This window comes from Danio aesculapii, chromosome 13 (genome assembly GCF_903798145.1).
Source record: "Danio aesculapii chromosome 13, fDanAes4.1, whole genome shotgun sequence".
Lineage (NCBI taxonomy): Eukaryota > Metazoa > Chordata > Actinopteri > Cypriniformes > Danionidae > Danio > Danio aesculapii.
The window spans coordinates 17865764-17892334 of NC_079447.1; the positions used below are offsets into that span (position 1 = coordinate 17865764).

At 34.7% G+C, this 26571-nt stretch overlaps 1 protein-coding gene across 1 annotated transcript in view; it reads right to left on the reverse strand.

Annotated features, from left to right (window-relative positions):
* wdr27 (WD repeat domain 27) overlaps window positions 1-26571 on the reverse strand; it is an 86589-nt gene that overhangs the window by 37420 nt on the left and 22598 nt on the right. The window contains exons 17-21 of the mRNA XM_056470637.1: window positions 25152-25273; window positions 22402-22535; window positions 20573-20670; window positions 18860-18981; window positions 8827-8924 (exon numbers count right to left, since the gene is read on the reverse strand). Of these exons, the coding sequence (XP_056326612.1) occupies window positions 8827-8924; window positions 18860-18981; window positions 20573-20670; window positions 22402-22535; window positions 25152-25273 (574 nt within the window). The remainder of the gene's footprint in view (window positions 1-8826; window positions 8925-18859; window positions 18982-20572; window positions 20671-22401; window positions 22536-25151; window positions 25274-26571) is intronic.

Sequence of the window (26571 nt, forward strand, 5' to 3'; positions counted from 1 at the left end):
TGGTTCATATTAGCTGCCAATCTCTCAAAGCTTTCTGCTGACAGGGAGTCTGTTCCATGGTCAAGTTTTAACTGAAACTGCGACTCATGACAAAACAGTATTGCGTGGGTGGTCATCGCAAGAATCCTGTTCTGCCCTGCTCATATATGGGGTGGGCTGCTTTTTTTCCACAAACACAGAAAAATGTCAATCAGCACATAACGAGACTGCATTTAAAATGCACAGTTTTCCTGAGCGTGCAAGTGTACAAATTGACATGCATATTCAATTCAATTCAATTTTGTATAGCGTTTTTACAATGTAAATTGTGTCAAAGCAGCTTCACATAAAAGGTCATAGTTAATTGGAACAGTGTAGTTCAGTTTTCAGTGTTCAAGTTCAGTTCAGCTCAGTTAAGTGTGGTTTAAAAATCACTACTGAGAGTCCAAACACTGAAGAGCAAATCCAACGATGCGAAGCTCTATAGATCCCAGACCATGCATATAAGAAGAATAGTGCCAAAAGTAGATTTCCTACTGCAATGCTTTTATTGGATGCAAACCATCGATTTATTTTTCATAATGTAACAGAAGGACTTTTTATAGCACATAGTTCTCATTCAAGCACATTCAAGGCAGCATGATAATGAGAAATATTATTCATTGTTACTATTATTGTTATCATCAACATCATTGATATTTTATAATTATTGGACATTCATTTTGGAATCATTGTGCAAATACTAATAAGTTGTTACAGCACTAGTTAGATAGTTGTTTCTGTTTTTTGTTAATCCTGAATGATGTTGTTTTCAAATACAATAAATTAGCGATAAAACAATTTGCAGTGGTGCTCATTCATTTTTTGTTGGTGCTCCTAAATTTTTTCTGGTGCTCCTAAATTTTTTAAGTTGAAGCAAGTGAAGCAAAAAATATTTTCGAGCCATGTATCAGTTATTGTTAAAAATCAGATCCCTATTGAGAAAATACTTCCAAAACCTGACTGTTGCACTCTGCCTGTTAAGATATTTAATGGACCAAAATAATTAAAAAGACAATTATTAAAAATTTAAATTATTAAATTATTAAAACACCAATGAAGACATGTTGAAGAAAGCTGAAAACCTGTAACCATTGACTTCCATAGTATGAAAAACAACTGCTATGAAAGCAAGGACAGGATTACACGTTCTTCAGAATATCTTTTGTGCTCAACAGAAAAAAAAAAGCCAAACAGGTTTGTGACAAGTGAAATATGAGTAAATGTTGACAGAATTTTCAGTTTTAGATGAACTATGCATTTAACAAAAAAATAATAATAATTTTATGGAATATTATGGACTATACATTTTATTTTACTACGCAAAAAGAACAATTAGCTTAGAGGAAACAGAGCATACACTGCAAAACAATCAATTCATATTTAATTGGCTATTCCTTGTTTTTCAGTCTGTTGGAGGTCCATCAAAATGAAGTGTTAGCAGACAAGTACTGAATATTTTTAGTGGCTGATCACATAGGCCCATAGTTTAGTGGGTCATTGTGTGTTTTCTTTGGATTTAATAGAACTGCACTGAATTCCAGCAAACACATGAACATTCATTGGTCTGCACTGAGAGCATCAATGTTTTGAAAAGTGTTTTTTTTAATCCACCGAGGGGAAATTACCCTTAGTGCTTAACCCTAAGCTTTTCATAAATATAAACCTATGATTCTTGCCTAATGAGATCATTATGTCATTAAGAAAGTCACCAAAGGGGCATATAAACGATTTAATGCTAGCCATAGCATCGGCCTTTATGGAGCTGCACAACCATGTAATAAATTAACTCTTTTAATGAGACTGCACAGACTGCCAACGCATGCTGTTTCTGTTTTTACAATAAAAACAAAGCTACAAAATAAAAAAAGACATAACCAGACAATTCAAGAAATGGTAATACAAAAGGTCAAAATAAATTAGACTGCAAAAGGAAAAGAAAAACATAATGGAAGAGCCTGCTTGAGGTCGATGCTCATCATAACGTGAGGCGAGTCTGGTTGCTGTGATTGCTTTGCACGCCTATGAATCAAGAGTGCTTTTTTTGAGGGTCTGGGTCTCGATTCACAGACTGTGCAAGCCGGATTAATCTGGTTCTTGTTACGAGAAAAGATTAAGCTTTAAGAGAAAGCATAAACAAATTTATTGTTTAAAGCCAACATATTTTCTTCACATTTACTCAACCACCAGAGCGGAAACAAACAAAATGCCAACTAGAGACTTTGCAATCTTGCAAACACCTCTAAAATCAGAATGAAAATAAACTTGTTTTTTACAATAGCAAAATAAGGGACAGTTGGACTAATGGTTAGAGAGTTTGACTTCCCAGTAAGGCACAGGTCATAAGATAATATTAATCTTAATAACGTTAATATTGGGTTAGATTTAGGTTGTGATGTCGGGTGACCAAAATTCAATGTCTAGGCAGCATCTAAGGACAACAATATTTTGATGTCCAATAATGACACCAAATTATTTTAATATTTGATTGATTTTAGCTTGTGTTGGAAAGTGACCAAAATCCAACTTCGAGCCAACATCTTAAACCAATGTCATATTGACGTCAAATACTGACATTTATTCGTCAGGTATGGCAACCAAAATCCAACGTCTGATAGAGGTCTTAGTGGCAACTTCCACACAACGTCAAGCTGTAACATCATTAGATGTTGATATTTGGTTGTTTTTAGGTTGTGTTGGAAAGTGACCAAAATCCAACATCTGTCTGATGGGTTCTGACGTCAACCCGATATTCATTTCCACCCATAATGCAACATCCCACGACATTGGGGTACAACGTCAATCTGACGTCATGTTGACGTCCTGTGTTTGCTTGGTTGTAATCTAAAGTGTACACATATCTCCTAATAGCAACCTACTGCTCCGGGTGTGGGCTCACCGCGCGTGTGTGTGTGCTCTAACTTCTTATTTGTGTGTGTGCACTAAGATGGGTCAAAAGAAAACACCCAGTTTCGAGTATGGGTTAGCATACATGACAATACTCACTTCACAAATCCATGTAAATAACCCATATGCTGTGTTATTCAAACTGCGCAGTAATGCAATTTTTTACATGGGCAGTTCATTTGATTAATTATTTGATTATTCATGTACAGGTCATGTTTATATTAACTTTTTTTATTATATACATGATACATTATACCCTGTACAGTATTCCGCGAGCAGTTATTGAGTAAATTTATGATCAATTATCATAAATATGCCAATATTCCATAAAAATTATTTAGCTTTGATAGATACAGTATAGCAAGTTAAAAACAGTACAGAATAAAACATAGTTACATTTTCATTCTACTAGCATGAAGGTTAATATTATTAAACTGGAAACAGAAAGCTGCTTTTACATATATAAATCTAATAAGGGATAAAAAAAAAAACATTATGAACTGGAGAAAATTAGACTCTCCCTAAAGAAATAAGATAAATTCTATTAAATCTAGCAACCTTTCATAAATTATTTTAAAGTCATAAACTCTACAGGAAACAGTTAAATTGAAGAGTTTTAGGCTAATTTAGATTAAAACTAAAGGTTTTATACATATTTATATTTATTTATTGTATTATTTACTTATTGTATTTATCTTTTTTTGTACTTTCTTATGTATTGTTTGTATATTGTGTATTGTGTTTATATATATATATATATATATATATATATATATATATATATATATATATATATATATATATATATATATATATATATATATATATATATATATATATATATATATATTTAAATAATAATATAGAAAGTAAAAAAAAATACATAAATATATAGTACACTCTATAGTATTTTTTCCTTACGGAAGTGGATGACAGCAACCAGCATTCTTCAAAATATCTTCTTTTGTGTACAACAGAAGAAAGAAACTTTAAAACCACATGAGGGCTGTTAATGAAGAGGTAATTTTATTTTTTGGTTTGGGTGAACTATCGCTTTCATGGTGACTTCAAAAATTTTTGGAAACAAAAACTTTACGTTTTCATTTCAATTGGGAATTTACAAACACTGGAAAACGATTTTTCCAGTGTTTGTTCAGTAATATGGCTCCCACCAGCAGTGCCCTGACCTCCTGTGCAGCTGAAGACAGAGAAGTGCTTCAGAAAAGAGAACGTCTTATAAAGACTCCAGCAAGCACTTCAGGCTCTGTTCCTAGTATTTCTCCTACATAATTCAAAGTCCACAGGGCTGCTGCTCTCCTCTTAGTCTGAAGTTCAAAATGTTTCCTTAACTGTGATATGCAAAACATACAGACCCAGAACAGACAGAGAAAGAACGACAGAAGATGAGAAGATGTTCCATAAGTCTCAGTCCTCCAGAGCTTCCTGGCTTTTGGCTGAAGGTTTTGTCTTGGCCTGTGGAATGATGTCACTTGTGCTTTAAATGAAGTCTGGGGGGAGATAAAGCACTTTCACGTGCTTGAAGCCAGAGCACTGTCAAAGAGCCAGCCGTTTGGAAAAATGGAAAAATACACATAAAATGGCCTGCACTGAAAGACTCTATTGCCAGACCTCAGTTTGTCAATGACTGCAGGCAAATGATGTCACTAATTCTCACATATGCTCCCGTCCATGTTTCCCGTGTTTGACCTGCATTTATCTTTAGCATTCGGTCTTAAGTGTTTTTCACGATTTCCTCTTTGACAATTTTCCTTTCTCCTTTCCACTGGAAATAATCCTTCATAGAAGTGAAAAATATGCTGTCCTGAAAGGTTATTTCAGTCAATGAGTTAATGATGCCATTTTCCTGCAGCTCATGACAGAAAACAAATGTGACAGGCTGCAAAGATGGTACAAATAACTCATACTTCATGGGGGTCGTGCGGTAGTAGAGAAACTGCCACTGAAATGAATGGGAATGCTAACGAATAGCTTTACTTAGGTGTTATAGACCACCTCGGGGAGGAAACTGGCAATTGTGAAACTTACTGCATGCTTACATGACATACGAAGTTGTTATATGCTTCTGACCAATAGTTGACCTGGAACCAATAGTTGACCAGGAATTTTTGCAAAGACAAATGAAAGAGATCTGACACTTTCTGAAGTTTTCTGGATGTATAGGCAGAAAGATCTCCAAGAATAATAGGAGGAAGGATGTAGAAGCAATTTACACCATTTCACAAAGTAGGACAATATGTCTTAATCAATTCCTTCAGCTGTCCTTATAAGGGTAATAAAACTGAATGGAGAGTTTCAGGTGCAGAGTATCCATATAGACATGAAATATCACTAAGTTCTGAGAAGAGTATGTTCGCAGTCTGGAACTTTCCGGTATCTGTAGTTGCCGTCTCTGTTCTTGTTTTGTTTCTCCCTGCATAGGAGGACAGACGGGTCTAAAATCTGTTTTCCACCCTGATGCATTTACAGAGTGTTCTTAAAAGAACAGTTCACTCAAAAATGAAAATCTATCATCGTCACTTACTCTCATGTTTTTTTCCCAATTGGGTGTTATGACGTCTGTGGAAAACCAAGGATACACAGTTTTAAAGTGATATCCTGGGTACTCTTTTTCTGTAAATATATTATGTAAAACTTTTTGAATAAACATTTCAGCATGAATTAAACCTTTTTTTTGTTTCAGGTAACAATTATCTTGTTCAGCAGAATTTGGTCATTTAGACATAGATATTTTACCTGTTCATTTTATTCAAGGAAGACAATTTTTTTGTAAACTATATTTATATATATATATATATATATATATATATATATATATATATATATATATATATATATATATATATATATAAAACTATGCTTCATTATAATTATTTTAGAGATTTTTAATTATACATCGGCCATTCAAAGAAAAAAAAAAAAATCACGCACACTACTTTTTTGCTGGACCGCCTTCAGCTTAAAGTACACATTTTCCATGGCATCATTTCAATATGCTTCTGCAATGCCACATTTATTCCCATCCATAAATGCATACAATTTTAGCCAAGATCTTGTATTGATGATATGAGAGTCGGATCACTGAGCAAAGTCTTTTCCAGCACATCGCAAAGATTCTCAATAGGGTTAGGATCTGGACCCTGTGGTGGCCAATCTATGTATAAATAATATTTCTGATGCTCCCTGAACCACTCTTTCACAACTTGACCCCAATTAATCCTAGGAAGAAAAAATCTGGTCTTTTAGTTTATTCAGGTAGTCAACTGACCTCATTATTTGGGCACATAACATTGCTGATTTTTACCCAGAATCAACTGCAGAATGTATGGTAGGCATAACTGGTGCAAACAGTTTAAGTTAATTATTACCCCCCTTTGATTTTTTTTCTTTTTTTAAAATATTTCCCAAATTATATTTAACAGAGCAAAGAAATTTTCACAGTATGTCTAATACTATTTTTTCTTCTGGAGAAAGTCTTATTTGTTTTATTTTGGCTAGAATAAAAGCAGTTTTTTTAAAACCATGTTAAAGTCAAAATTATTAGCCCCTTTAAGCTATATTTTTTTCCAAAAGTCTACAGAACAAACCATCGTTATATAATAACTTGCATAATTACCCTAACCTGCCTAGTTAACCTAATTAACCTAATTAAGTCTTTAAATGTCACTTTAAGCTGTATAGAAGTGTCTTGAAAAATATCTAGCAAAATATTATTTACTGTCATCATGGCAAAGATAAAATAAATCAGTTATTAGAAATGAGTTATTAAAGCTATTATGTTTAGAAATGTGTTGAAAAAATCTTCTCTCCATTAAACAGAAATTTGGGAAGCAAATAAACAGGGGGGCTAATAATTCAGGGGTTTAATAATTCTGACTTCAACTGTAACTTTATCCACCTCTCTTCTTACCCTGATGTGCCCATCACTCTGAAACAGGATAAATCTTCACCCATTAGACCACATGACCTACAGTTTTCCCATTGCTCCAGAGTCCAATCCTTATGCTCCCTAGCAAATTGAAGCTTTTTTCTAATTAGCCTCACTGATAAGTGATTTTCTAAAGGCTATAGAGCAGTTTACTTCCCTTCGCATTGTGCATGTGGAAATGCTCTCACTTACATAGCCATGAGGTCTGCTGTTGTTGTTTTTTTCTATTTGATTCCACCAGGTGTTTAAGTGATTACCAATCTCGATCATTCAATTTTTTTTTCCCGGCTATATATCTTCCACAAATGTGATGGTCCCCCACTATCCTTCCAGTTTTTAAAAATGCATTGGACAGTTCTTAACTCAATTTTAGTTGTTTCCGCAATCTCCATACTCATTTTCTCAGCTGGATGTACATGTTTTCTTAGCTCTTCTGACATGCTTGTTTAGAAATCAACTGGGATTAAATATCTTTTTACCATCTGAAATCCCAATTTTACCAGCAATCAGGGTTAAATACCTTTTTACCAGCTTTTTACCTAATTGCTTAGTTAAATCCAGGAGGTGACCTTTTTTCGGATGGGGAGTGTATGAAAGCCAAAGAAATAATGAAACAAAGGCTTCTATCAATAATATGCTAAATAAAATATTGAATTACATTTTGGGGTGGTGTTCAGTGGAGCTGATTTTACACACTTATTTTACAAGTTACAGTTGAAGTCAGAATTATTAAACCCCTGAATTATTAGCCCCCCTGTTTATTTTTTTTTTTTCCCAATTTCTGTTTAAGGTAGAGAAGATTTTTTCAACACATTTCTAAACATAATAGTCTTAATAACTCATTTCTAATAACTGATTTATTTTATCTTTACCATGATGACAGTAAATAATATTTTACTAGATGTTTTTCAATGCAGCTTAAAGTGACATTTAAAGGCTTAACTAGGTTATTTAGGTTAACTAGGCAGGATAGGGTAATTAGGCAAGTTATTATCTAACGATGGTTTGTTCTGTAGACTATCCAAAAATTTATAGCTTAAAGGGGCTAATAATTGAATTCTGATTTCAACTGTATGGATTAACCAGTGAAAACACATGCACTGCATTTTGACACATAATAGTTTAAATATATTAAATACATATACATATAATATACCACCAGGGTGCATAAATATGCCAAATGAATGTTTGGTTGAATTGTTAACACATCAAGCTGAATATAGGATTTTGAACTAATCTGTTGTCCGATTAACTACATTTACAGAAAGCTGTGTTGAAAGTTCCAGACTCTATGAAAGAAGGACGGATAAAGAAACACCTTGTGTTATGCAAGAAATTAATTGATTTGGAACTAGAACTAATTGAATTAAGATTTAATTTAGAATTTATTGGCAGATTTATTTTTTAGATTCCTTTGGTACTTGTGTCTGTTTATCTATATATTTTACTTGGTCTTCAACAGATTAGCAAAAGACTGTGAAAGAAACAGCATTGCTAAATCTACACAGCGTCCACCTAAATCAGAGCGGTTACACTTAGGTCAACAGAGAGAATTCTTTCCAAAGTCCTCTTGGCTGAGATTCGGGCAGCCTAAGCTTTTGGACAATCTGGAAACTTTAGATTCTTCGTTTAAATGATAGATGTATTTTTCTGACTGGCTATAATCCTGCTTGTTCTTAACAATATTAAGGGCATTATGAAAGGGTAGTATATCACCTATAAACATCCTAGGATTTGACCGTTATTCACTGCCCTGAAGAACAAGTTATCAGTGCTTTAATGATATGAGGTCTTAAAAACCATGCAATTTATGTAGAGGTCAATCTTTCCATAGTCAACTTTAAATGATTATTCAAAGAATTAACACCTCAACATCAAGATAATATGTATTGTAGACATAAAAAAAGGAATTTGGTTTTGGTAAATGGTGTTAGGTGCAAAAGTCTGAAGCTTACCTTGCAGTACGCAGGTCCCACAGTTTAAGACCATCCATTATGGCACTGCTCAGGAAGAGATTGTATCCTTCCACAGCTTGTGTACAGAATGAGGATCCCTGCAATGAAAATGAAAACAGAATAAAAACCACATCAGATAGACACTAGATGAAGACACTAAAAGTCAAATGTTGTATATAAAGCTTCTAAATAGCCTGATGTTCAAATGAACATACAATAGCCATTTTCTTTTGTTTTACCTCAGCAATGGAAAAAAAGGCTGAAAGGCACTTCTATACACAAGGTACAGTTAAGATCCTAAGTATAATGCCTTATTTGATGGAGCGCAAGTATAAACAGACTAGAACTGTTCTCATGCACTATTTCATTGAATAAAATTGAACTCATACTATCATAAAACAGACAGACTGCAAGAGCAAAAGTTTGCCTAAATGGCCATTGTACAGTTATACTCAAAAAATGCAGGGCTGTTTCAACTCATATTTGGTTCTAGTAAATGGACAAACCCAACCTCTGGGTTAAAAAGGAAATTCATTTAAAAGAACTGAAAAATTAACCCAATGGTTTAGTTTGTCCATATTTTACCTAAATTTGAGTTGACCGGCCCTCCCTAGCCCCTCTATGGGCTCTATTTTAACATTCTAGGTGCAAAATCTAAAACACATGGCGTAAAAGCATTAAGGGCATGTCCAAATCCACTTTTGCTATTTTAAGGACGGAAAAATATGCTTTGCACCACGGCGCATAGTCTAACATGTTGTGCTTATTCTCTAAATGAGTTATGCGTGTGTTTTGAGCATAACTTGCATTAAACCAATCAGTTTCATCTCATCTACCATTTCCTTTAAGAGTCAGGTGTGTCGCGCCATGGCGCATTTGCTATTTACATTGCGGACTTTATAAGTGGAAAAATTGAACACTTCACCAGTGAGAAAACAGTTAAACAGACCATCTGCAGTGCGAGGATAAAGAATTAGCCTCCTTTATTTGGCCTCTTTACTTTCTCTCTCTCTTTAATTTTACTCTTTACTTTACTCCTTTACTTTCGTGGATAAGGAAACGGTGTTGTACACACTAGATAAAAGACATCTATTAGCCTACATATTTAATTTTGTGTGTCAAGCACACAGATTTGTTTCAAAACTATTTCTAAATTCTGATCTAATTTCCAGCAAACAAATAAATGAACAATAAAAAACTGAGTTATATCCAAACACAGGTCCTATGCCACATATGGACCAAAACTTGACAGGTGGACAAATCTAAGCTTGTTTTTATTAAAACAAATATAAATATAAACTACTAATAATAATAACATTATACAAAAGCAAGTTGTCATAAAAATTTGTAATATTTTAATCCTTTAATTTTTTTCAGATGTTTGTGTATTGCTGTACATCCTGTGTGTATTATATTAAGCAATATGTGTAAGCGTTTAAGGCGCACAACTAACTTGCTCTGCACTGAACTTTGGACCTGCTTTCAGCGAGTCAACCGCGCAGTCTATTTTAGTTTCTCAAAATAGCAACGCGCCAACAATACACATTAACACCTCCTTTATAGACCGGAACACCCATGAGTCCACGAAGCGGCGCAAATGGATTTGCTATTTTATCAATGTGCCGCAAAATGGGAAAATTAGGGCTGCGCTGGTTTGACACACGTGGCGCCAAACACGTCTTGTGCCTTATTGCGCCGGTTGTATGATAGGGCCCTATATATGTACTATTGGTCCATATATGTAGGCCTACACACAAAACAGTTCTTTCATTTATCTGTTTGGCTGGAAGGCATGCAGTATTCTACTAGTATCAGCACTGATCCAGCTTTTTCAACATTGTATATCACTCTGCCCATTTTTCCCACTAGGTTTTTATTAAAAAGTAATGTTTGTGTTTAATTGTGTACTTCAGTGTAATAAGTGTGATAATGTACATCTAGCTAGTCGTCTCCTCGGAATATAATGTTGGGCTGCTGATAAGTATTTCAGGCTTTATTCCAGGAGCGCATCCGGCTGGATGGACATTATCCCTTACTTAATACATTCTTACTGAATAAGAGCATTCATAATATAGTTAAAAATATATTTCTGATGTTAATTGCAGAAAAGATAAGCGTCCGTCATTTATTTAGTCTTAAGCATCTTATTCACATAACACTTTGATACTAAATAAATAAATGATACAACATCCCTAATCTTCAAATTTAGTTACTGTAGCTGTTGACCGGTCATAGAAAAGAGAAACAAATTTGGCCGGGGATTGCAAACAAGCTGCACGTGTGAGCTGAAAGTGTGCAGACTTTCCAGAACTGCAGTTCATCCCAAAAAAGCTTGAAATGTCCACAGAATGGAAATGTTTGTTATACATTGTGGAAGAATGGTGAAACCTTTTCTTTCTCGCCCTAACACAAATACAGATGGTTTAAAGTGTTCTGCATGGTTACTCGCACACAATTAAGACATTCATCAGAAATATTCTCTATGAATGTGGCTTCAAAAACTGGAACGTGGAGCCCATGGAGTAGCTGGGTTTGTTGTAGCTCATTCACAGCTGGCAGAAATTCCCAGTGATCAGCTCTCTTGATCCCTCTAGGCGTCTCTAATGCGTGGGCTTCTTGATGGAAGATCCCACACGCACGTAAGAGCAAGGTTGTGTTTTTCTGAGGAGATCAGATTCACACGTACAGCAAACAATGGGTAGCGTGACTGGAGGTTGGTATGCTGGTGTGGAAAGTGGCCGCTCAGGGAATGTGGGAGAGTGGCTAACGCATTACACTGCACTGGATCAGTTAATCCAGTTCACTGTCTACCTGTGTACACAACTAATCTCAGCTAACCCTGTCAAACTGGGGAGACTCTGGGTCAGTCAAGATGACAAACACTTATCACACGTCATAAAAGAAATGGGAGTAGAATTTGAAAAGGGAAATGTGTGCAGAAGTATGCTTGAATCTTTTGATACTCAATAAATAAATAAATAAATAAATAAATAAATAAATATAAATATAAAAAGACCAGATTTTCTAGGAACTACTTCAGCAGTATTCTTTACATATCATCAAATATTGACCAAATGATTTAAAAGTTTGTTTTTAGGCCTATAAACCGTAAAAGTTTTTGTTGAAGGAAATAAGTGTTATAATCACCAGTGATCTAGTGGTAAGCACGTATCTTTACCTGAACTCAATTCTGTCACTTAACGAACTTCTAATCCTGTCATGCACGTTGTACACACACCTGTTCCAGTGTTCTGTTGATTACACACACACACACGCACGCACGCACACACGCACGCACGCACGCACACACGCACACACACAGCTGGGAGCTGCTTAATGACTAATTACTAGAACTATTTATAAAGCACGAATACACACACACACATCAGTGCTGAGTCTTGTTAACTGTTTTGTGACATTACAACGCGTTTTCCATTGTCTAGCCTTGCCGTGTTTTGAACCCTTGCCTTTATTTTATCGTTTTAATTAATTGCTGCTTGTACCGATCATTCGCCTGTTCTTTGACCACAACTTTGGATTGCTCTGCTTGTACGTGTTTGACCCTGTTGACCGTTGCCTGCCTGACCATTTTTGTAATAAACTGCACGTGGATCCTCTACAATAAGGGTGCATAAATTTACTGTTAAAAATAGAACATTTATGTTCACTCAAAAAATGACATTTGCTGTTTGTTCAAACTACTTATATAAAATAAGCTAAAACAACTCAATTCTTGAGTTTAACAAGTTAATTATTTTAAGTTCAATCATAAATTGAACTTAAATTGCCAAAAACTAACAAGTTAACTTAATCCCTTCATGTTATCCCAACTCAAATTGATTGTTTGAAACCCAGCATTTTTTACAGTGTTGTTCCAAAAAATTCTGAAAGGAATACATTGTTCATTCATTCATTTTCTTTTCCGCTTAGTCCCTTTATTAATCCAGGGTCGCCACAGCGGAATGAACCGCCAACTTATCCAGCACATGTTTTATGCAGCGGATGCACTCCCAGCTGCAACCCATCTCCGGGAAACATCTACACACACTCTCAGGCACACTCATACACTTTGGACAATTTAGCCTACCCAACTGACCTAGCCGAGGCTCGAACCAGCGACCTTCTTGCTGTGACGTGACAGCACTAGCTACTGCGTCACCCGGAATACATTGTTTTCCACACAAATATTAAGCAGTGCAACCATATTTATGGGTTTAGCATTTTATGATATAATCAGGAATATTACTTAAGCACCAAATCCCCCTTTTAAAACACATTAACGCTTCACATTATAATCACATGCATAATATGTGCAATGCATGAAAGACATGATATAGGATATTGTAACATCTTCATTTGAAACACGCAATCACTTTTCCACATCTAAAAAAGGTTCTAAAGCATTGTTTTACATGTCTTACACATGTAATTTTAACATGATTTTGCAAATGTAAAACTTGTGTGCTTTTTCTGTAGGGGAAGAACATCAGAAGATTTTCTGATGGACCATGTGCCAATAAAATGTAAAAACTGCATAATTCCCCACAAAAAATTAAAGGATAGTTGCTCCAAAATTTCAATAGTATCTGGATGCAGCCTTGATGATGCAAGCTGAGATTGCATCACTCAGTGAATGCACTCAATGAAGCTAGTGACGTCACTGTGAAAGGTAGGGTTAGGGGTGGGTTTAGGTGAGCGCATTAAAAAAACATTGGATGCAGCTCAGATTGCAATGCAACAGGTCTGCATCCAGACCCCTCTCAAAATTCAAGCACTTAAATTACCATTGTGTATGAAATGTGCAATATAAAAAAGTTTTTACTACATTTTAGATCTGCATTTGGGAGTTTGAGAGACTTAAAAGTCAGTTTGGGAAAGAAATCATTAATTTGCCCTGGAGTGTTTAAATGCTGTACACACTTTTTGTTTTTTCATATATCAAAAATAATTTAAATAAAGTCCTGCTTGTCCTTTGCCATATAATGTCAATGAATATTGACCAGACCTAAGCTTCTAGAAATACATAAAAGTGTTTTGGGCTTTTTCTGAATTAATCCAATTGAACTGCGATCGGCCAAAGGAGTTTTATGAACTTGCAGTAGTTCACAAAAAGAAATGGACATAATAAGGCTTGTTTACCAAACTCTATCATATGCCAGAACACTTAATATATGGAATGTGTCACATGGATTCATTCAGTTTTTGCATCTTTTTAAAAAAAGATTTGATGCTGCACTATAAAAAAAACAACTGACAAAATGTTTGAGCCCAGTGTTGAGTTTACTCTTAAAAACTATTTAACTGCATGTTTAGAACTGTTTGTTGAAGAATTCAATTGAGAAAACTTAAAATGTTGATTTCTTTATGTGAGCATTTGGTCACAGTTCAATGTCATATGAATGAGCACATTTTATTAGATTTCTCCACAAGTGAAGTTTTTTATAAACTAAATTCGAGATGAGCACATGCTTATGATTGCTCACGGCTGGTCCTGCATTAGCTAACGCATCATTCACCAATCAGACAATTCCTAAGTCAAGTTCACTACTTCAGTTATTTTCGCCTTGAAGAATATCCCTTCAACTGCTTCCGTCACTGGTTCAAGTCCTTAACAGGCCAGTTGACAAGGAAGGCATTGTGCCGAAATGTCTGTGTTTTGTATCTTCTAAGAATTTAAAATAAAGCTATATAAAGTAATTACTTAATGAGTGAGAATCATGACCTTTTAAACTCTTGGAAAGGGAAACGAAAAGTATAAAGCATTGGAGCAACACCAGTGTGAGAAAATAACGACAGATGTTTTATTATTGTGCAAACAAACTTTTAAACGTACATTTTCAGGTTGCAAGATTGCACAAAAAAATATTTTAATCAACAGTTCCCGCATTTTGTGTTTTCCGTTTATTTACGGTTGTGAATTGCATTGTGATCTCTGCTCTGTCAACTTTTGATGTTGAAAATTCAACTCTGTGGTTTAAAAAAGTTACTTTTATTGACATTTTAGTAGTTTGAGACTACACATTACTAAGAAATAATATATAGAAGACTAAGTTTGTAAATAACAGAACATGTACTGGCAGCTTATTACCAGGTTTTTGCAGCATAATATACAACACCAACAAAGACAATATATCATTTTAAACTATTAAAAATGTTCATAAAAGTCACTTTTTCAAACTTTTCAAGGTTAAAAGTTGTTGAAAAAGACCAAGGTCCCATAGAGCAATTCAAAAGCCTAAATAAATGTGAAAAAGGAATCACAAAAATAGGGAAAAACGTTCAATTTACAAGGATTTTTTACAATGCATCGATGGAATACACGTTGGTCCAACAAAATTGAACAGATGCAAAGGGACATGCAGTGGAACATCACAGACAGTATGTGCTCATCCAACTTCACGGATGGAATGTGCTTACCCAACATCCTCAGCTTAAATCAGATCCTCCCTTAACTTATTTCACGTTTCCGTACCTAATCTGCAAACCTGGGGGATTTAGATCAAGATACTCAAAGAGATAAATGGGGCACACGAGACCTACAACTTAGGCCCACCTTGGAAAACCTCACACAACTGTGGTTTGGATTATCCCGAATAAAGCGGTGAACTTTTATCCTTCAAAAAAATACATCAGATCTTGCATAACGTTGAGAGAGAGAGAGACCTTATATAATGGGAGGGTGGGAGCGCCAAACTGCAGAGAAAAATTGATTTGGAAACTGGATTTGTTAACACAAGCTGAATCCGTTCATTTGCTTTCACTCCCTTCAAGTATATGCCACACATCAAAGTTGAGGTTAAACTTGGATACGCAGAATCATCTACTTCTTCCTGACTCCATTAAGCTCCTGTTCAAAGCAGCCTGAATAAACTAATATATGGGTGAAGACAGCAGCATTAAAAAAAAACAACTCCATGGGCCCTGTTTCCCTTCAAAACAGTGATTTCCCAGCAAACAAACTCAAGCAATCAGCTCCATTAATTATAATTATATTTAAGATGCTGGATCAGTCAGTATTTCCTTAGCATTGTTTCTGAAAGTGACTTCATCATGGTTGTCATGGGTATGAGGTTAACCAAAGAGCAAAGTGAGTCAGAAGCAAAGCGTCTTAGTTTGGATTTACAGCGAACCCAGAGCGCAGTCCAGCCTCACAATAAAAAAAAAAACATAAACAACCCACAAACAACTTAAGTGGTTTGTAATTCCAATTTTAGTGTTGTAACCCAAGGGTCAGCAGCAGTGTGGAGTTGTGTGCAGCTTGTTACAGACCACTGAGGTCAGAAAATTCGGAGCGGTCTCCCTGGAGCATGAACGTCATTGCATTGTTTTTAAAAGAGTCGAGACATTCGCAACAAAACAAGTTTTAGCGGTTTGAAGTGAACCACCATTACTACCATTCAAAAGCATAGTAAAAAGTAATATTGAGAAATATTGAAATAAAATAAAATGCCTTCTATGAGACGTTTTTTTAAAAAGCTATTTATTTCTGTTATAGCACTCAGTACACAAGTCTTCAAAGCTACATGATCCTTTAGAAGTCATTCTAATGTGCTGATTTGTTGCACAATGTGCTGTTTGATGATTTTATTTTAGATTTTTTCTAATACTTTGATGAATAAAAAGTTCAAAAGAGGAATCATTTATATGAAATAAGCTTCAATTTAAGTATTCTAAACGTCTTTACTGTCCCTTTTGATTAATGTGATGCATTACTGATTAATAAAAGTATTAATTTATCATTAAAAGTGTAGTCTTTTTTCCTATGTTTTAAAACTAACGTTTTAAATAAATATGATTTCCTCATTTTCCTGTAAATACTGCAATGTGAATACATAAAAAATGACATGTATAATTAAAATGTTTAATTATATTACACACATATAAATACAGAATATAGAGGTTTTACACTCAGCATATAGTTATAATAGCCCTTATCCAAGAGGTTAGTGGGATCGCATCTTATGCAGCAGGCACATGACATCAACATGACGTCAGATTGACTTTGTAACCAAACATGCATGTTGAATGTTGTTTGGAAATGAAAATGGTGTGATGTCAGAACCCAACATCAGGCTAATGTCAGTGTCCAAAGTCAGACAGACGTTGCATTTTGTTTGCCAATGCAACCTAAAAACTACAAAATATCCAATGTATAATGTTGTTCCAGCTTGACGGTATGTGGACCTTACCAATATGACATCTATGAGAGATGGGATTTTGGTTCCCATACCTGACGAATAAATGTCAGTATATAAACGTCAATATAACATTGAATTTTGGTCACTTTCCAACACAACCTAAAATCAACAATATCTTAACGTAATTTCACATTGTTATTGGACATCAAAATAACCTTGTCCTTAAATGCTGGTGACCTAAATCTAACCTAATATTAATGTCTTATGACATTGTGTGTCTGCTGGGTACAAAATTACACCCATGCTATTAAATAATAAGGATATCACCAAACCTGATTTACAATTGATTTAACACACAATGTTTGATTCAACATTTTTTGGAGATCAAATAACTTTACTGTTAAGTATGCAAACCACTCATAGGTGAGTGCAAATGAAAAAAAAATCAAATAGCTAAAACATATAATTATATAAGTAGGATTCAATGTCATTTTGCTACTTCACTTTGCTACTCCTATTTGGCCATAGGAGAAATGGTCGTGCCTAACTGAGCCTGGTTTCTTTCAAGGTTTTTTAATTCTTCAATTTCGTCAACTGGTAACGTTTTTTTCCTCGCTGCTGTCGCCACTGGCTTGCATGGTTTGGAACCCGTGGAGCTGCGCATCGATGCATTTGCTCTTTAGTGTTTGAACTCTCAGCAGTGAAAATTAAACCACACTGAACTGAACTGAACTGAACTTCAACACTGATAACTGAACTGACACTTTCAATCCACTATAATCTTCTATGTGAAGCTTCTTTGACACAATCTACATTGTAAAAGCGCTATAGAAATAAAGATGAATTGAATTGAATTGAAATTCAGAGTGCTTCCTCTGATTTTAGGATCAACCTCTGAGGCCAGATATTTCTCTAATGAAAATTATGAGCTGAAGCTACGCTGTGTGAAAACAAACATCATTGGTTATTGCATTTCAAGCACTCACATTTGAGTGGACATGTTTTATATTTAATGTAAAAAAACATCAAATAATTTAAAAAGTAAAAAATTAATCAATACTTTTTTGTTTTATATTTTTTAAATTAAATTGAATACAGTAAAAGTGTGTGTAAAGCATGTCTCATAGTGTATAAATACATAAAGTCAAATCCCACCAATCAATTTTGTTGTCTAATAAAGATAAATAAATAAGATGTCTAATAGATGTCTAAACAAAGTTGTCTTGGCTAAAACAAGGTTCAATTTAGGTTTTCAGTAAAAATCTAATAAACAATAACCGCAAAAAATATATTATAATTTCACAGTAAGTCCAAAATTTGACTTGTTTTAGACAAGACGTCCATGTTTAGATGTCTATGAGATGTCTATTAGACTGTAAACAGTTCCTGTTGGGATGTGTTCAAACAGCCACAAAAAACGAAACAAACAAAAACAACAACACATGGCTTAAGACCACAATTACAGTTGCCATCCACATCATTTTCATTTATTTGCTTTCCTGCCTGCTTGTATGCTGAAAAACGTGGGTTTTTCATTCAAGTATACTGATCATTTGTGATTGGATTGAAGAAAACATACAGTTCGCCCTCCTGTGAATATTTTCCTCCTTTTGCAAATATTTCCCAAATTTTGTTCAACAGAGCAAGGAAATTTTCACAGTATTTCCTATATTTAATCTTCTGCAGAAAGTCTTATTTGTTTTGTTTTGGCTAGAACAAAAGCAGTTTTAAGTTTTTAAGAAACATTTGAATGTCAATATTATTAGCCCCCTTAAGAAATGTTTTATTAGATTGTCTACAGAAATTTTTTTTTTTTTAAATTTCTTTAAGTAAAAAGAAATTGGGAAAGGAATTTACAGAAGGGCTTATAATTCAGTAGGGCTAATAACTCCTACCTGATTCTGGGCGAGGTGGTGGACAGCTCGACAGTGGGCATCGGAAATCTGTGTGACCAAACTGCCTCGGTTCATATCAAAAACCTGGATGGTGCGGTCAGCGCCAGCAGCCAAGACAATATCTGACACACTGGGGTTAAAGAGATACACTGAACTCACACTTACAGATTGAATCCTGTCACCTTGAATGAAATCCAACAATATTATATAACAAAACAGTTCATGACTTTTATAGCACCACCAAAAAGGCATGAGATTACCCTAGACATTATACTCCTTATTTTATAATTAAAAGCAGAAAAACTATATCAGATTTACACAGGAAAATTTTATCATTACACAGATTTTTTCCACTGCACGTGTAGCCAAATTAGGTCCAACACATTATCTTACGCAATGGTAGGCTGAACTAAATGAGTTCAACAAACTGCAAGTTTTAGAACATTTACTGCTTAATAAATTTAATTGAAAACATTAAAAGGGATGAAGACATGGTGTAAATTATTAATATCTGTACAATTTCCAGCTTCCTCACACTTGACTGAATTTATGTTTCTTAACAACTTAAAAAACCTTTAGATGTAAAATGTTATGCTTAAGGGACAGTATGTAACTTTTGGCGCTGTAGGAAATTAATAAACAAAACTGCAGGCTTCTTGTGGGTGAACATTGTAGCAAGAGCTGCTACTTTTAGTTTTTGAGTCTGAATATCAGCATAATATATTTTTCCTGAAGTGTTTCAAGATAAGACAACAATACAGTGGGAATGGACATCAAGAGGTTTTCAAGAATGGACTCTTGATGTACTCGCTCATTAATTTTGAACCAAAAAAAGGTACTTTTAATTCATCCTTAAATATTTCTAATTCTGTTTGTATACAAATGTTCATGTATACATGATAGATTTATGTTATACTGTAAAATATTCCAAGTACAAATTATTCAGAATTATTCAGTCAATGAGTTATATTTGGAAAAAAAAAATAGTAAACAGTATGGTTGGGCGATAAAATGGTATCAGTATTTATTGACAGTACACCATTGTCGGGTTGCTAGAGTGGCTTTTTGGTTTCTTTTTCTGTGCATCCCAGTCACTAACACCCCATCTGAAAAAATTTTTATCATGGGGAAATTTAGTCACATGCACGCTACTGGCAGAAAAACCAGAGAGAGTTAATCAACTTGTCTTTCTTGTAATGTTGCAATATGCAATTGAATAATGATAATTGGTTCCTTTAATTGAAAGCTCAGATTTGGATAACATAATTAGTTTTGTTTGCAGTCTGAGGTGTACTGTATTATTAGTATATCTTACAGATGTTGATCACCTTAAAGTTTGCCTGCCATTGCACACTCATTGTAACATTTTATTTATTTATATATTTTTTATTTATTTATTTAAGTTTAAGAGTCTCTTTTACACTTATGTTTTTGTTTTTCACTATTAAAACTATTTGGCTTAGTAAAGTTGTTAAACTAAAATAAAGTATTTAAATAAAAAAAATATATATATACTGGACTTTTTTTCTAAATGGATTGTTAAAAAAATTCAATGGTTATTGATACAGCATGATATGAAACATGGTTATTTTTTTGCTGTATCGCTCAGCCCTAGTAAACAGCGTCCCTCAGGAATATCCCTTCAATAGTTTCAGCAGGCAGTCGCTAAATTGCAAAAAGCCAAAATGCCCTTTCAGATTATTTGTAGGATACAGGAATAGAAGTCATTGACCGCTGATATTGAAGTGATGTCTGTTCCTGACTTCATACTGAATTTGCCAGCCAGTTTGAACTTGCTTCTTTGCTTATACCTGTTATTTAAAAGAAAAAGACAATAAAATGAAACAAAGATTTAAATGAATATCAGAACACTTTATAGGAATAATAACCAAGCACTGCAATCGAAACAGTGTGGACATATACTGTAAAAATATAGATTTAATCAATTTTAGGATCAGTCCCTTTTTTAAACCACACACACACACACACACACACACACACACACACACACACACACACACACACACACACACACACACACACACACACACAAAATTAGTCATACTACTTATCTAAATTGAGCTGAATCAACACAATTCCTGAGTTTTTTTTGGGACAAGTTAATTGTTTTATGTTTAATCCATTTATATTTGTAAAAACAATTAAGTTAACTTAATCGATTTGTGTTGGGACATAATGAAGGAGTTGTGTGGAACCCTGCATTTTTTTTTTTACAGTGTAATATGAATTCTTATATTTAGCAATTTTCCATTAAGTTCATCAAATGTGAAGGTAGCACGGTGGCTCAGCGGTTAGCACTGTCGCATCACAGCAAGATGGTCACTGATTCGAGTCCCATGCCAGTTGGCATTTCTGTGTGCAGTTTGCATGTTCTCCCTGTGTTCGTGTGGGTTTCCTCTAGGTGCTCCGGTTTCCCCCACAGTCCAAAGACATGCGCTATAAATGAACTGAATAAACTAAATTGGCCGTAGTGTGTGTGTCAATAAGTGTCTATGGATGTTTCCCAGTACTGGCTTGCGGCTGGATAAGCATCCGCTGCGTAAAACGTATGCTGAATAAGTTGGCGGTTCATTCCGCTGTGGCGACCCCTGATTAATAAAAGGACTAAGCCAAAGAAGAAAATGAATGAATAAATGAAAATTAGTCGTAGTGTATGAGTGTGTGTGAATGAGTGTGTATGGGTGTTTCCCAATACTGGGTTGCGGCTGGAAGGACATCCGCTGTGTAAAACATATCCTGGATAAGCCATTTTGCTGCGGCGACCCCAGATTAATAAAGGGACTAAGCAGAAGGAAAATGAATAAATAAACCAAATGCGAAAGTGAAAAAAAAATCTAGTATTCCACAACATTTTTTTTATGTTGTTCTTTTTACTTTATCCTCAAATAAACCAATATTTAGTTGAACAAAAATGTTAAGCAGCTATTTTTTAAACATTATTAACAATAAGAAAGGTTTTGTGAACTTCTATTCACAAAATGAATTCTGAAGATCATGTGACACTGAATACGGGAAGAAAGTACAGACTGTTTTCTGTGTGTAAAGATTTTCCACCACCTTCCATAATGAGGAAAAAGATCTTGTTCACATAATTATTCTCTATAAGAGGGATATAAGATTTACCATCCTAAATAGAAAATGATGTGCAATATCTGGCTCATGTCTCCTAAAGTACATCTCTTCCAGGAATTCCCCAACATATAAACACAGAAAGACTAGGTTTCTTCTCCACTTTTTTTTTTTAGGAATAACCCACAGATTCTCCACTGATGAGCACTCACTCCTCAAACACACACATCCATACTATATTTCACCATGACCAAAATAAATACAGAAATTCAATGCTCCTGAACTATGTGGTTGTTACATAAAACAGTGCTGACTAGGATTCTGGAAAATCTGATAGCTTGGCATACTCTTAATTTTTACCAGCTCTTGAACCGAACCAGATCTTCAATCATAAGGTCACCTGTGCTTATTGTTACTTGCTCACTGTCTGTTAACATCTGTGTGTCCTGTACCTCTTGATGTCATCTTTTGTGTTGTCCAGATGATAAAGGTACAGCATTAGATTTGATCCTGACGCCAGCAGTAAAAACTTGTCCAGATAATAAAACTGAGCACTTCTGATGGGCTTTGCAAACTGGTCTTCTCTCTGGATAACCATAAAGTTAAACAAACGCTGCATAAACAGACAGTCGGTAAGTCACATCAACATTTGCAATGTATTAATAGCCTTTAAATAAGTGCTAAGTGTATTCATGTCACACTGCATAAAACACAGCACCATATCAGCTTAAAATATCAAGATCTCAGTTATTCTTTCGTTTTTACCAAAGATGGAGTGCGAAGAGATAAATGAGGACAGAGGAACACAGGAATGTTATTTCTCCGTCTGGAAAATTTGAGACTAATGAAAGTCAATGAGAGACAATTTGGTGAGAGGAATATGAAGATATAAACGTATGGAGCGCATTAGCTTTCCACCCTCTTTCCACTTTATAGTGTATGCTGGCCATTCTGTACTATGTGAGTGAGGGCCTTAATGGTGCATTGAATGCACAATTCAACTAGGCATAGTTCATCATTAATTTCAATACATTGAAATGAAATGTTTTGAGCCACACTATTGTTTCCTCGTTTTCATGTAAATTTCATTTCATGATTTTTTTTCATGTGTAAAATTAAAAAAAAAAAAAAAAACACTGATTCTGATGATCCACATGGGATAATTATTATGCATTATAATTATTATGTGCCCAGGGGCCCCTGAGTTCTTAATCCGGGTCTGGTCTCAGGTAAGATTTTTGTTATTTCCTCTTTGACAAACGTCAGTCATGAGCTGTAATAAAGGTGGAGACTTAATGAGGTCCAGTTTCGCTGTGTTTCTTGGGCATTTTACAGCATCAAAATTAAGAACGGGCCGAGGATAGTGAGCTTGCATAATGTTAGATAACACTACAGGCAGCAAGCGCAGAGTTTCTCAGTGAATCACTTGACAGTGTTAAACTATAACATGACATCTGTTGATTAAGTAAACTTTTTAACTGTTTAAGTAACTCCTGTATCTGTAAAAGCTAAAATGTCTTATTTTTACTTTCTGTATCTATTTGAAAATAAAGAAAATGTTGTCTAAAGACAAACTTTTGTTTTTATAAATAAATGTTTATTTAAAACGTTTACGATTAACGCATTATTTTACTATCAGAGATGCGCTGATTATAGCTCACTGAATCTGCTGTTAATATCCACGGTGACCTATTATCATGCCTAAAACAAAGAATTAAATGATTAAAGCGACAATCGGGTGCGGATACATATATCAGAAAAAAAAAATGTGCGGGCGGGTGGCGGGTGGATGATTAGTATAAAGCCGTGGATTTGAGTGTCGTTTCAGCTGATACGCGCATCTCTAGTACCAATGCATTCTTTGGCAGCTTTAATGTTTTTTTCTACAAAATAAGTGGCTAAAGAATTCCTTAAAATTTCTAACAATGAAGGTTAATCCTGAAAAATCAAGTGTTTATAAATTGTTCTCTGATTTTGATATCCACTGATGTACACTCACTGAATTGCTATTTCCCAAAATGCAATGTAAGGTAGCTATAGAGCAATACAGAATAATAGTAGCAACTTATACCTCAGGTGTATTCGAGGAACACTGCAACTCGAGAGTTTGACACGTTTCACGCGTTCACCCTGTGTTTGACATGTGGTATAGGTGAATTGAATAAACTAAACTGACTGTAGTGAGTAAATGTGCGTGTGAATGAAAGTGTATGGGTGTTTCACAGTGCTGGTTTGCGGCTGGAAGGGTATCTGCAGCATAAAACATATGCCAAAGAAATTGATGGTTCATTCTGCTGTGACGACACCTGATAAATCAGGGACTAAGACAAAGGATATTGAGTGAGTGTTCATACACTGAATAACATCTGAATACTCTCATTCATTTTCATTCACTCTATGCTGATGCTATAGTGCACTCAGTTGACGTGCATTTCAAAATGTTCATGACTACGTATTCTGTTATAATCAATACCACACGGGCCGCTGTTTTGGAAATTATTATAAGCTGTCTGTTTTGATTATGCTACTTTGGAATTGTTTTTTATGCTACCGGCCAAACCTTGACCCTTTGTCTGCAATGTGCTGGAAATATTGGTCTGCGTTCGCAAAGATACTTGAGCACATTTCTGGTCAAAATATCCAAAATGTATTTATGCTCTGCTTTCAACACAAAGTTACAGTGTTTATTATTGCAGACTCAGGATTTTCTCTTTCATATAAATGACACAGACACTGATGCATTGGGTCATATTTGGCTCCAAATACACACACAGATGCACAGGTCTAGAAGGCAGGGTGGGAAGACACCAGAGAGAAACTGTCAGCCAGAATGTGACTGAAGAAAACTGATTTGAATGAACTTTAGTTGTGTTGGGGGTTCTGGGAAAGGGGGAAATTACGATTTAGAGAGGTCTGCAAGTGTTTAGAGCACTGATGTGCTGACCGGGGGCCTGCAAAGATGCCTTTGACGTTCCAAGAGAGAAAGAAAGCCAAAAGAAACACTTCCCACAGGAGTATGCATTCAAATGCAAATTAATTTCTTGAATCTTACAACTTTTCTTCACATGCTTCGCTCTTTCGTCCACTCTGAGGTGAATTTGATGATAATTACAAGTACTGCAAAAGCTCAGAACTAACATCACTTTTTAAATTGTTCACATCAGTGCAGGGACTGTATTTAGTTGAATTGTTGATACGTTACCATGGTCAAGACAGGTTCAGAACCACTTGTGGTCCAGATGCAAAGGGTGGGGTCCTCGGAGGTACTCAAAAACCACCGCTTACTGTGACTCCAGCATACAGTGTTTACAGCCTTACTGTGCCCTGCCGAAAACAACAATATATATATATATATATATATATATATATATATATGATATTATAAAAAACACAAAAGTCAAATCTGAAAAAATGTGGTATTCTGTGTTGGCCAGAATTACGACTTCATTCTTGTCTAAATCTTGCCATAAAGTCATATGACGCCTGAATATCTGTTATTAAACTGCATGACATAAAATACTGAATGACATGAAGTGAACATACAAAAATATTTAGGTTTATTAAATAAAAAAATTTGAGCACTTTTATTGGATTTATTAGTAATGTATGGGTTTCAGTAAAATGTGAATATTATAAAGGTCTAATAAAATTTCTTCTAAATTTCAAATAAAATATAGTCATTTGGAAAATATTTATTTCAGTAAATAACAATTGCTTAGAATAGCAAGTTTAAGTTGTTAATAATAGGGGTTATTACTATAAATATTCATGTGTTAATTGTTCACAAGTTAAAAAATAATTTGTGTTGTTTAAAACTGAATATAAATCCTAACCCTAACATTTTATTTTAAACAAAAACAAAATGCTCTAAATGGCAACTTTAAATAAACCTAAAATTATGTTTTACTAATAAACACGTAATTATAAATTGTAAATACAGAGAATGTCTCTCTCTCTCTCTCTCTCTCTCGCTGTGAGGCGAACGGTCGCTGGTTCAAGCCCGGGCTGGGTCTTTTGGCATTTCTGTGTGGAGATTGCATGCTCTCCCCGTTTGCGTGGGTTTTTACTCCGGGTGCTCCGATTTCACCCACATTCCAAAGACATGCGGTACAGGTGAATTAAATAAGCTAAATTGGCTATAGTGTATGTGTGTGAATGCAAGAGTGTGTGGGTGTTTCCCAGTGTTGGGTTGTGGCTGGAAGGGCATCCGCTGCGTAAAACATATGCTGGATAAGATGGCGGTCCATTCCGCTGTGGTGACCCCTGATTAATAAAGGGTCTAAGCCGAAAAGAATATATATTTATATATATTTATTTTCAAACGTAGCTTTCGGGAAAGCATATATACATATGTGTGTATATATATATATATATATATATATATATATATATATATATATATATATATATATATATATATATATATATATATATATATATATATATATATATATATATATATAAATATGTATGTATGTATGTATGTATGTATGCATGTAAAAAATAATGCATTACAACATTGAAAATAATGCATTACAACATTGAGTTACTCCCCAAAAAATTAACTAGTTGCATTACTTATTTACCTTTTATGGACAGTAATGTGTTGCGTTACTTTTGTG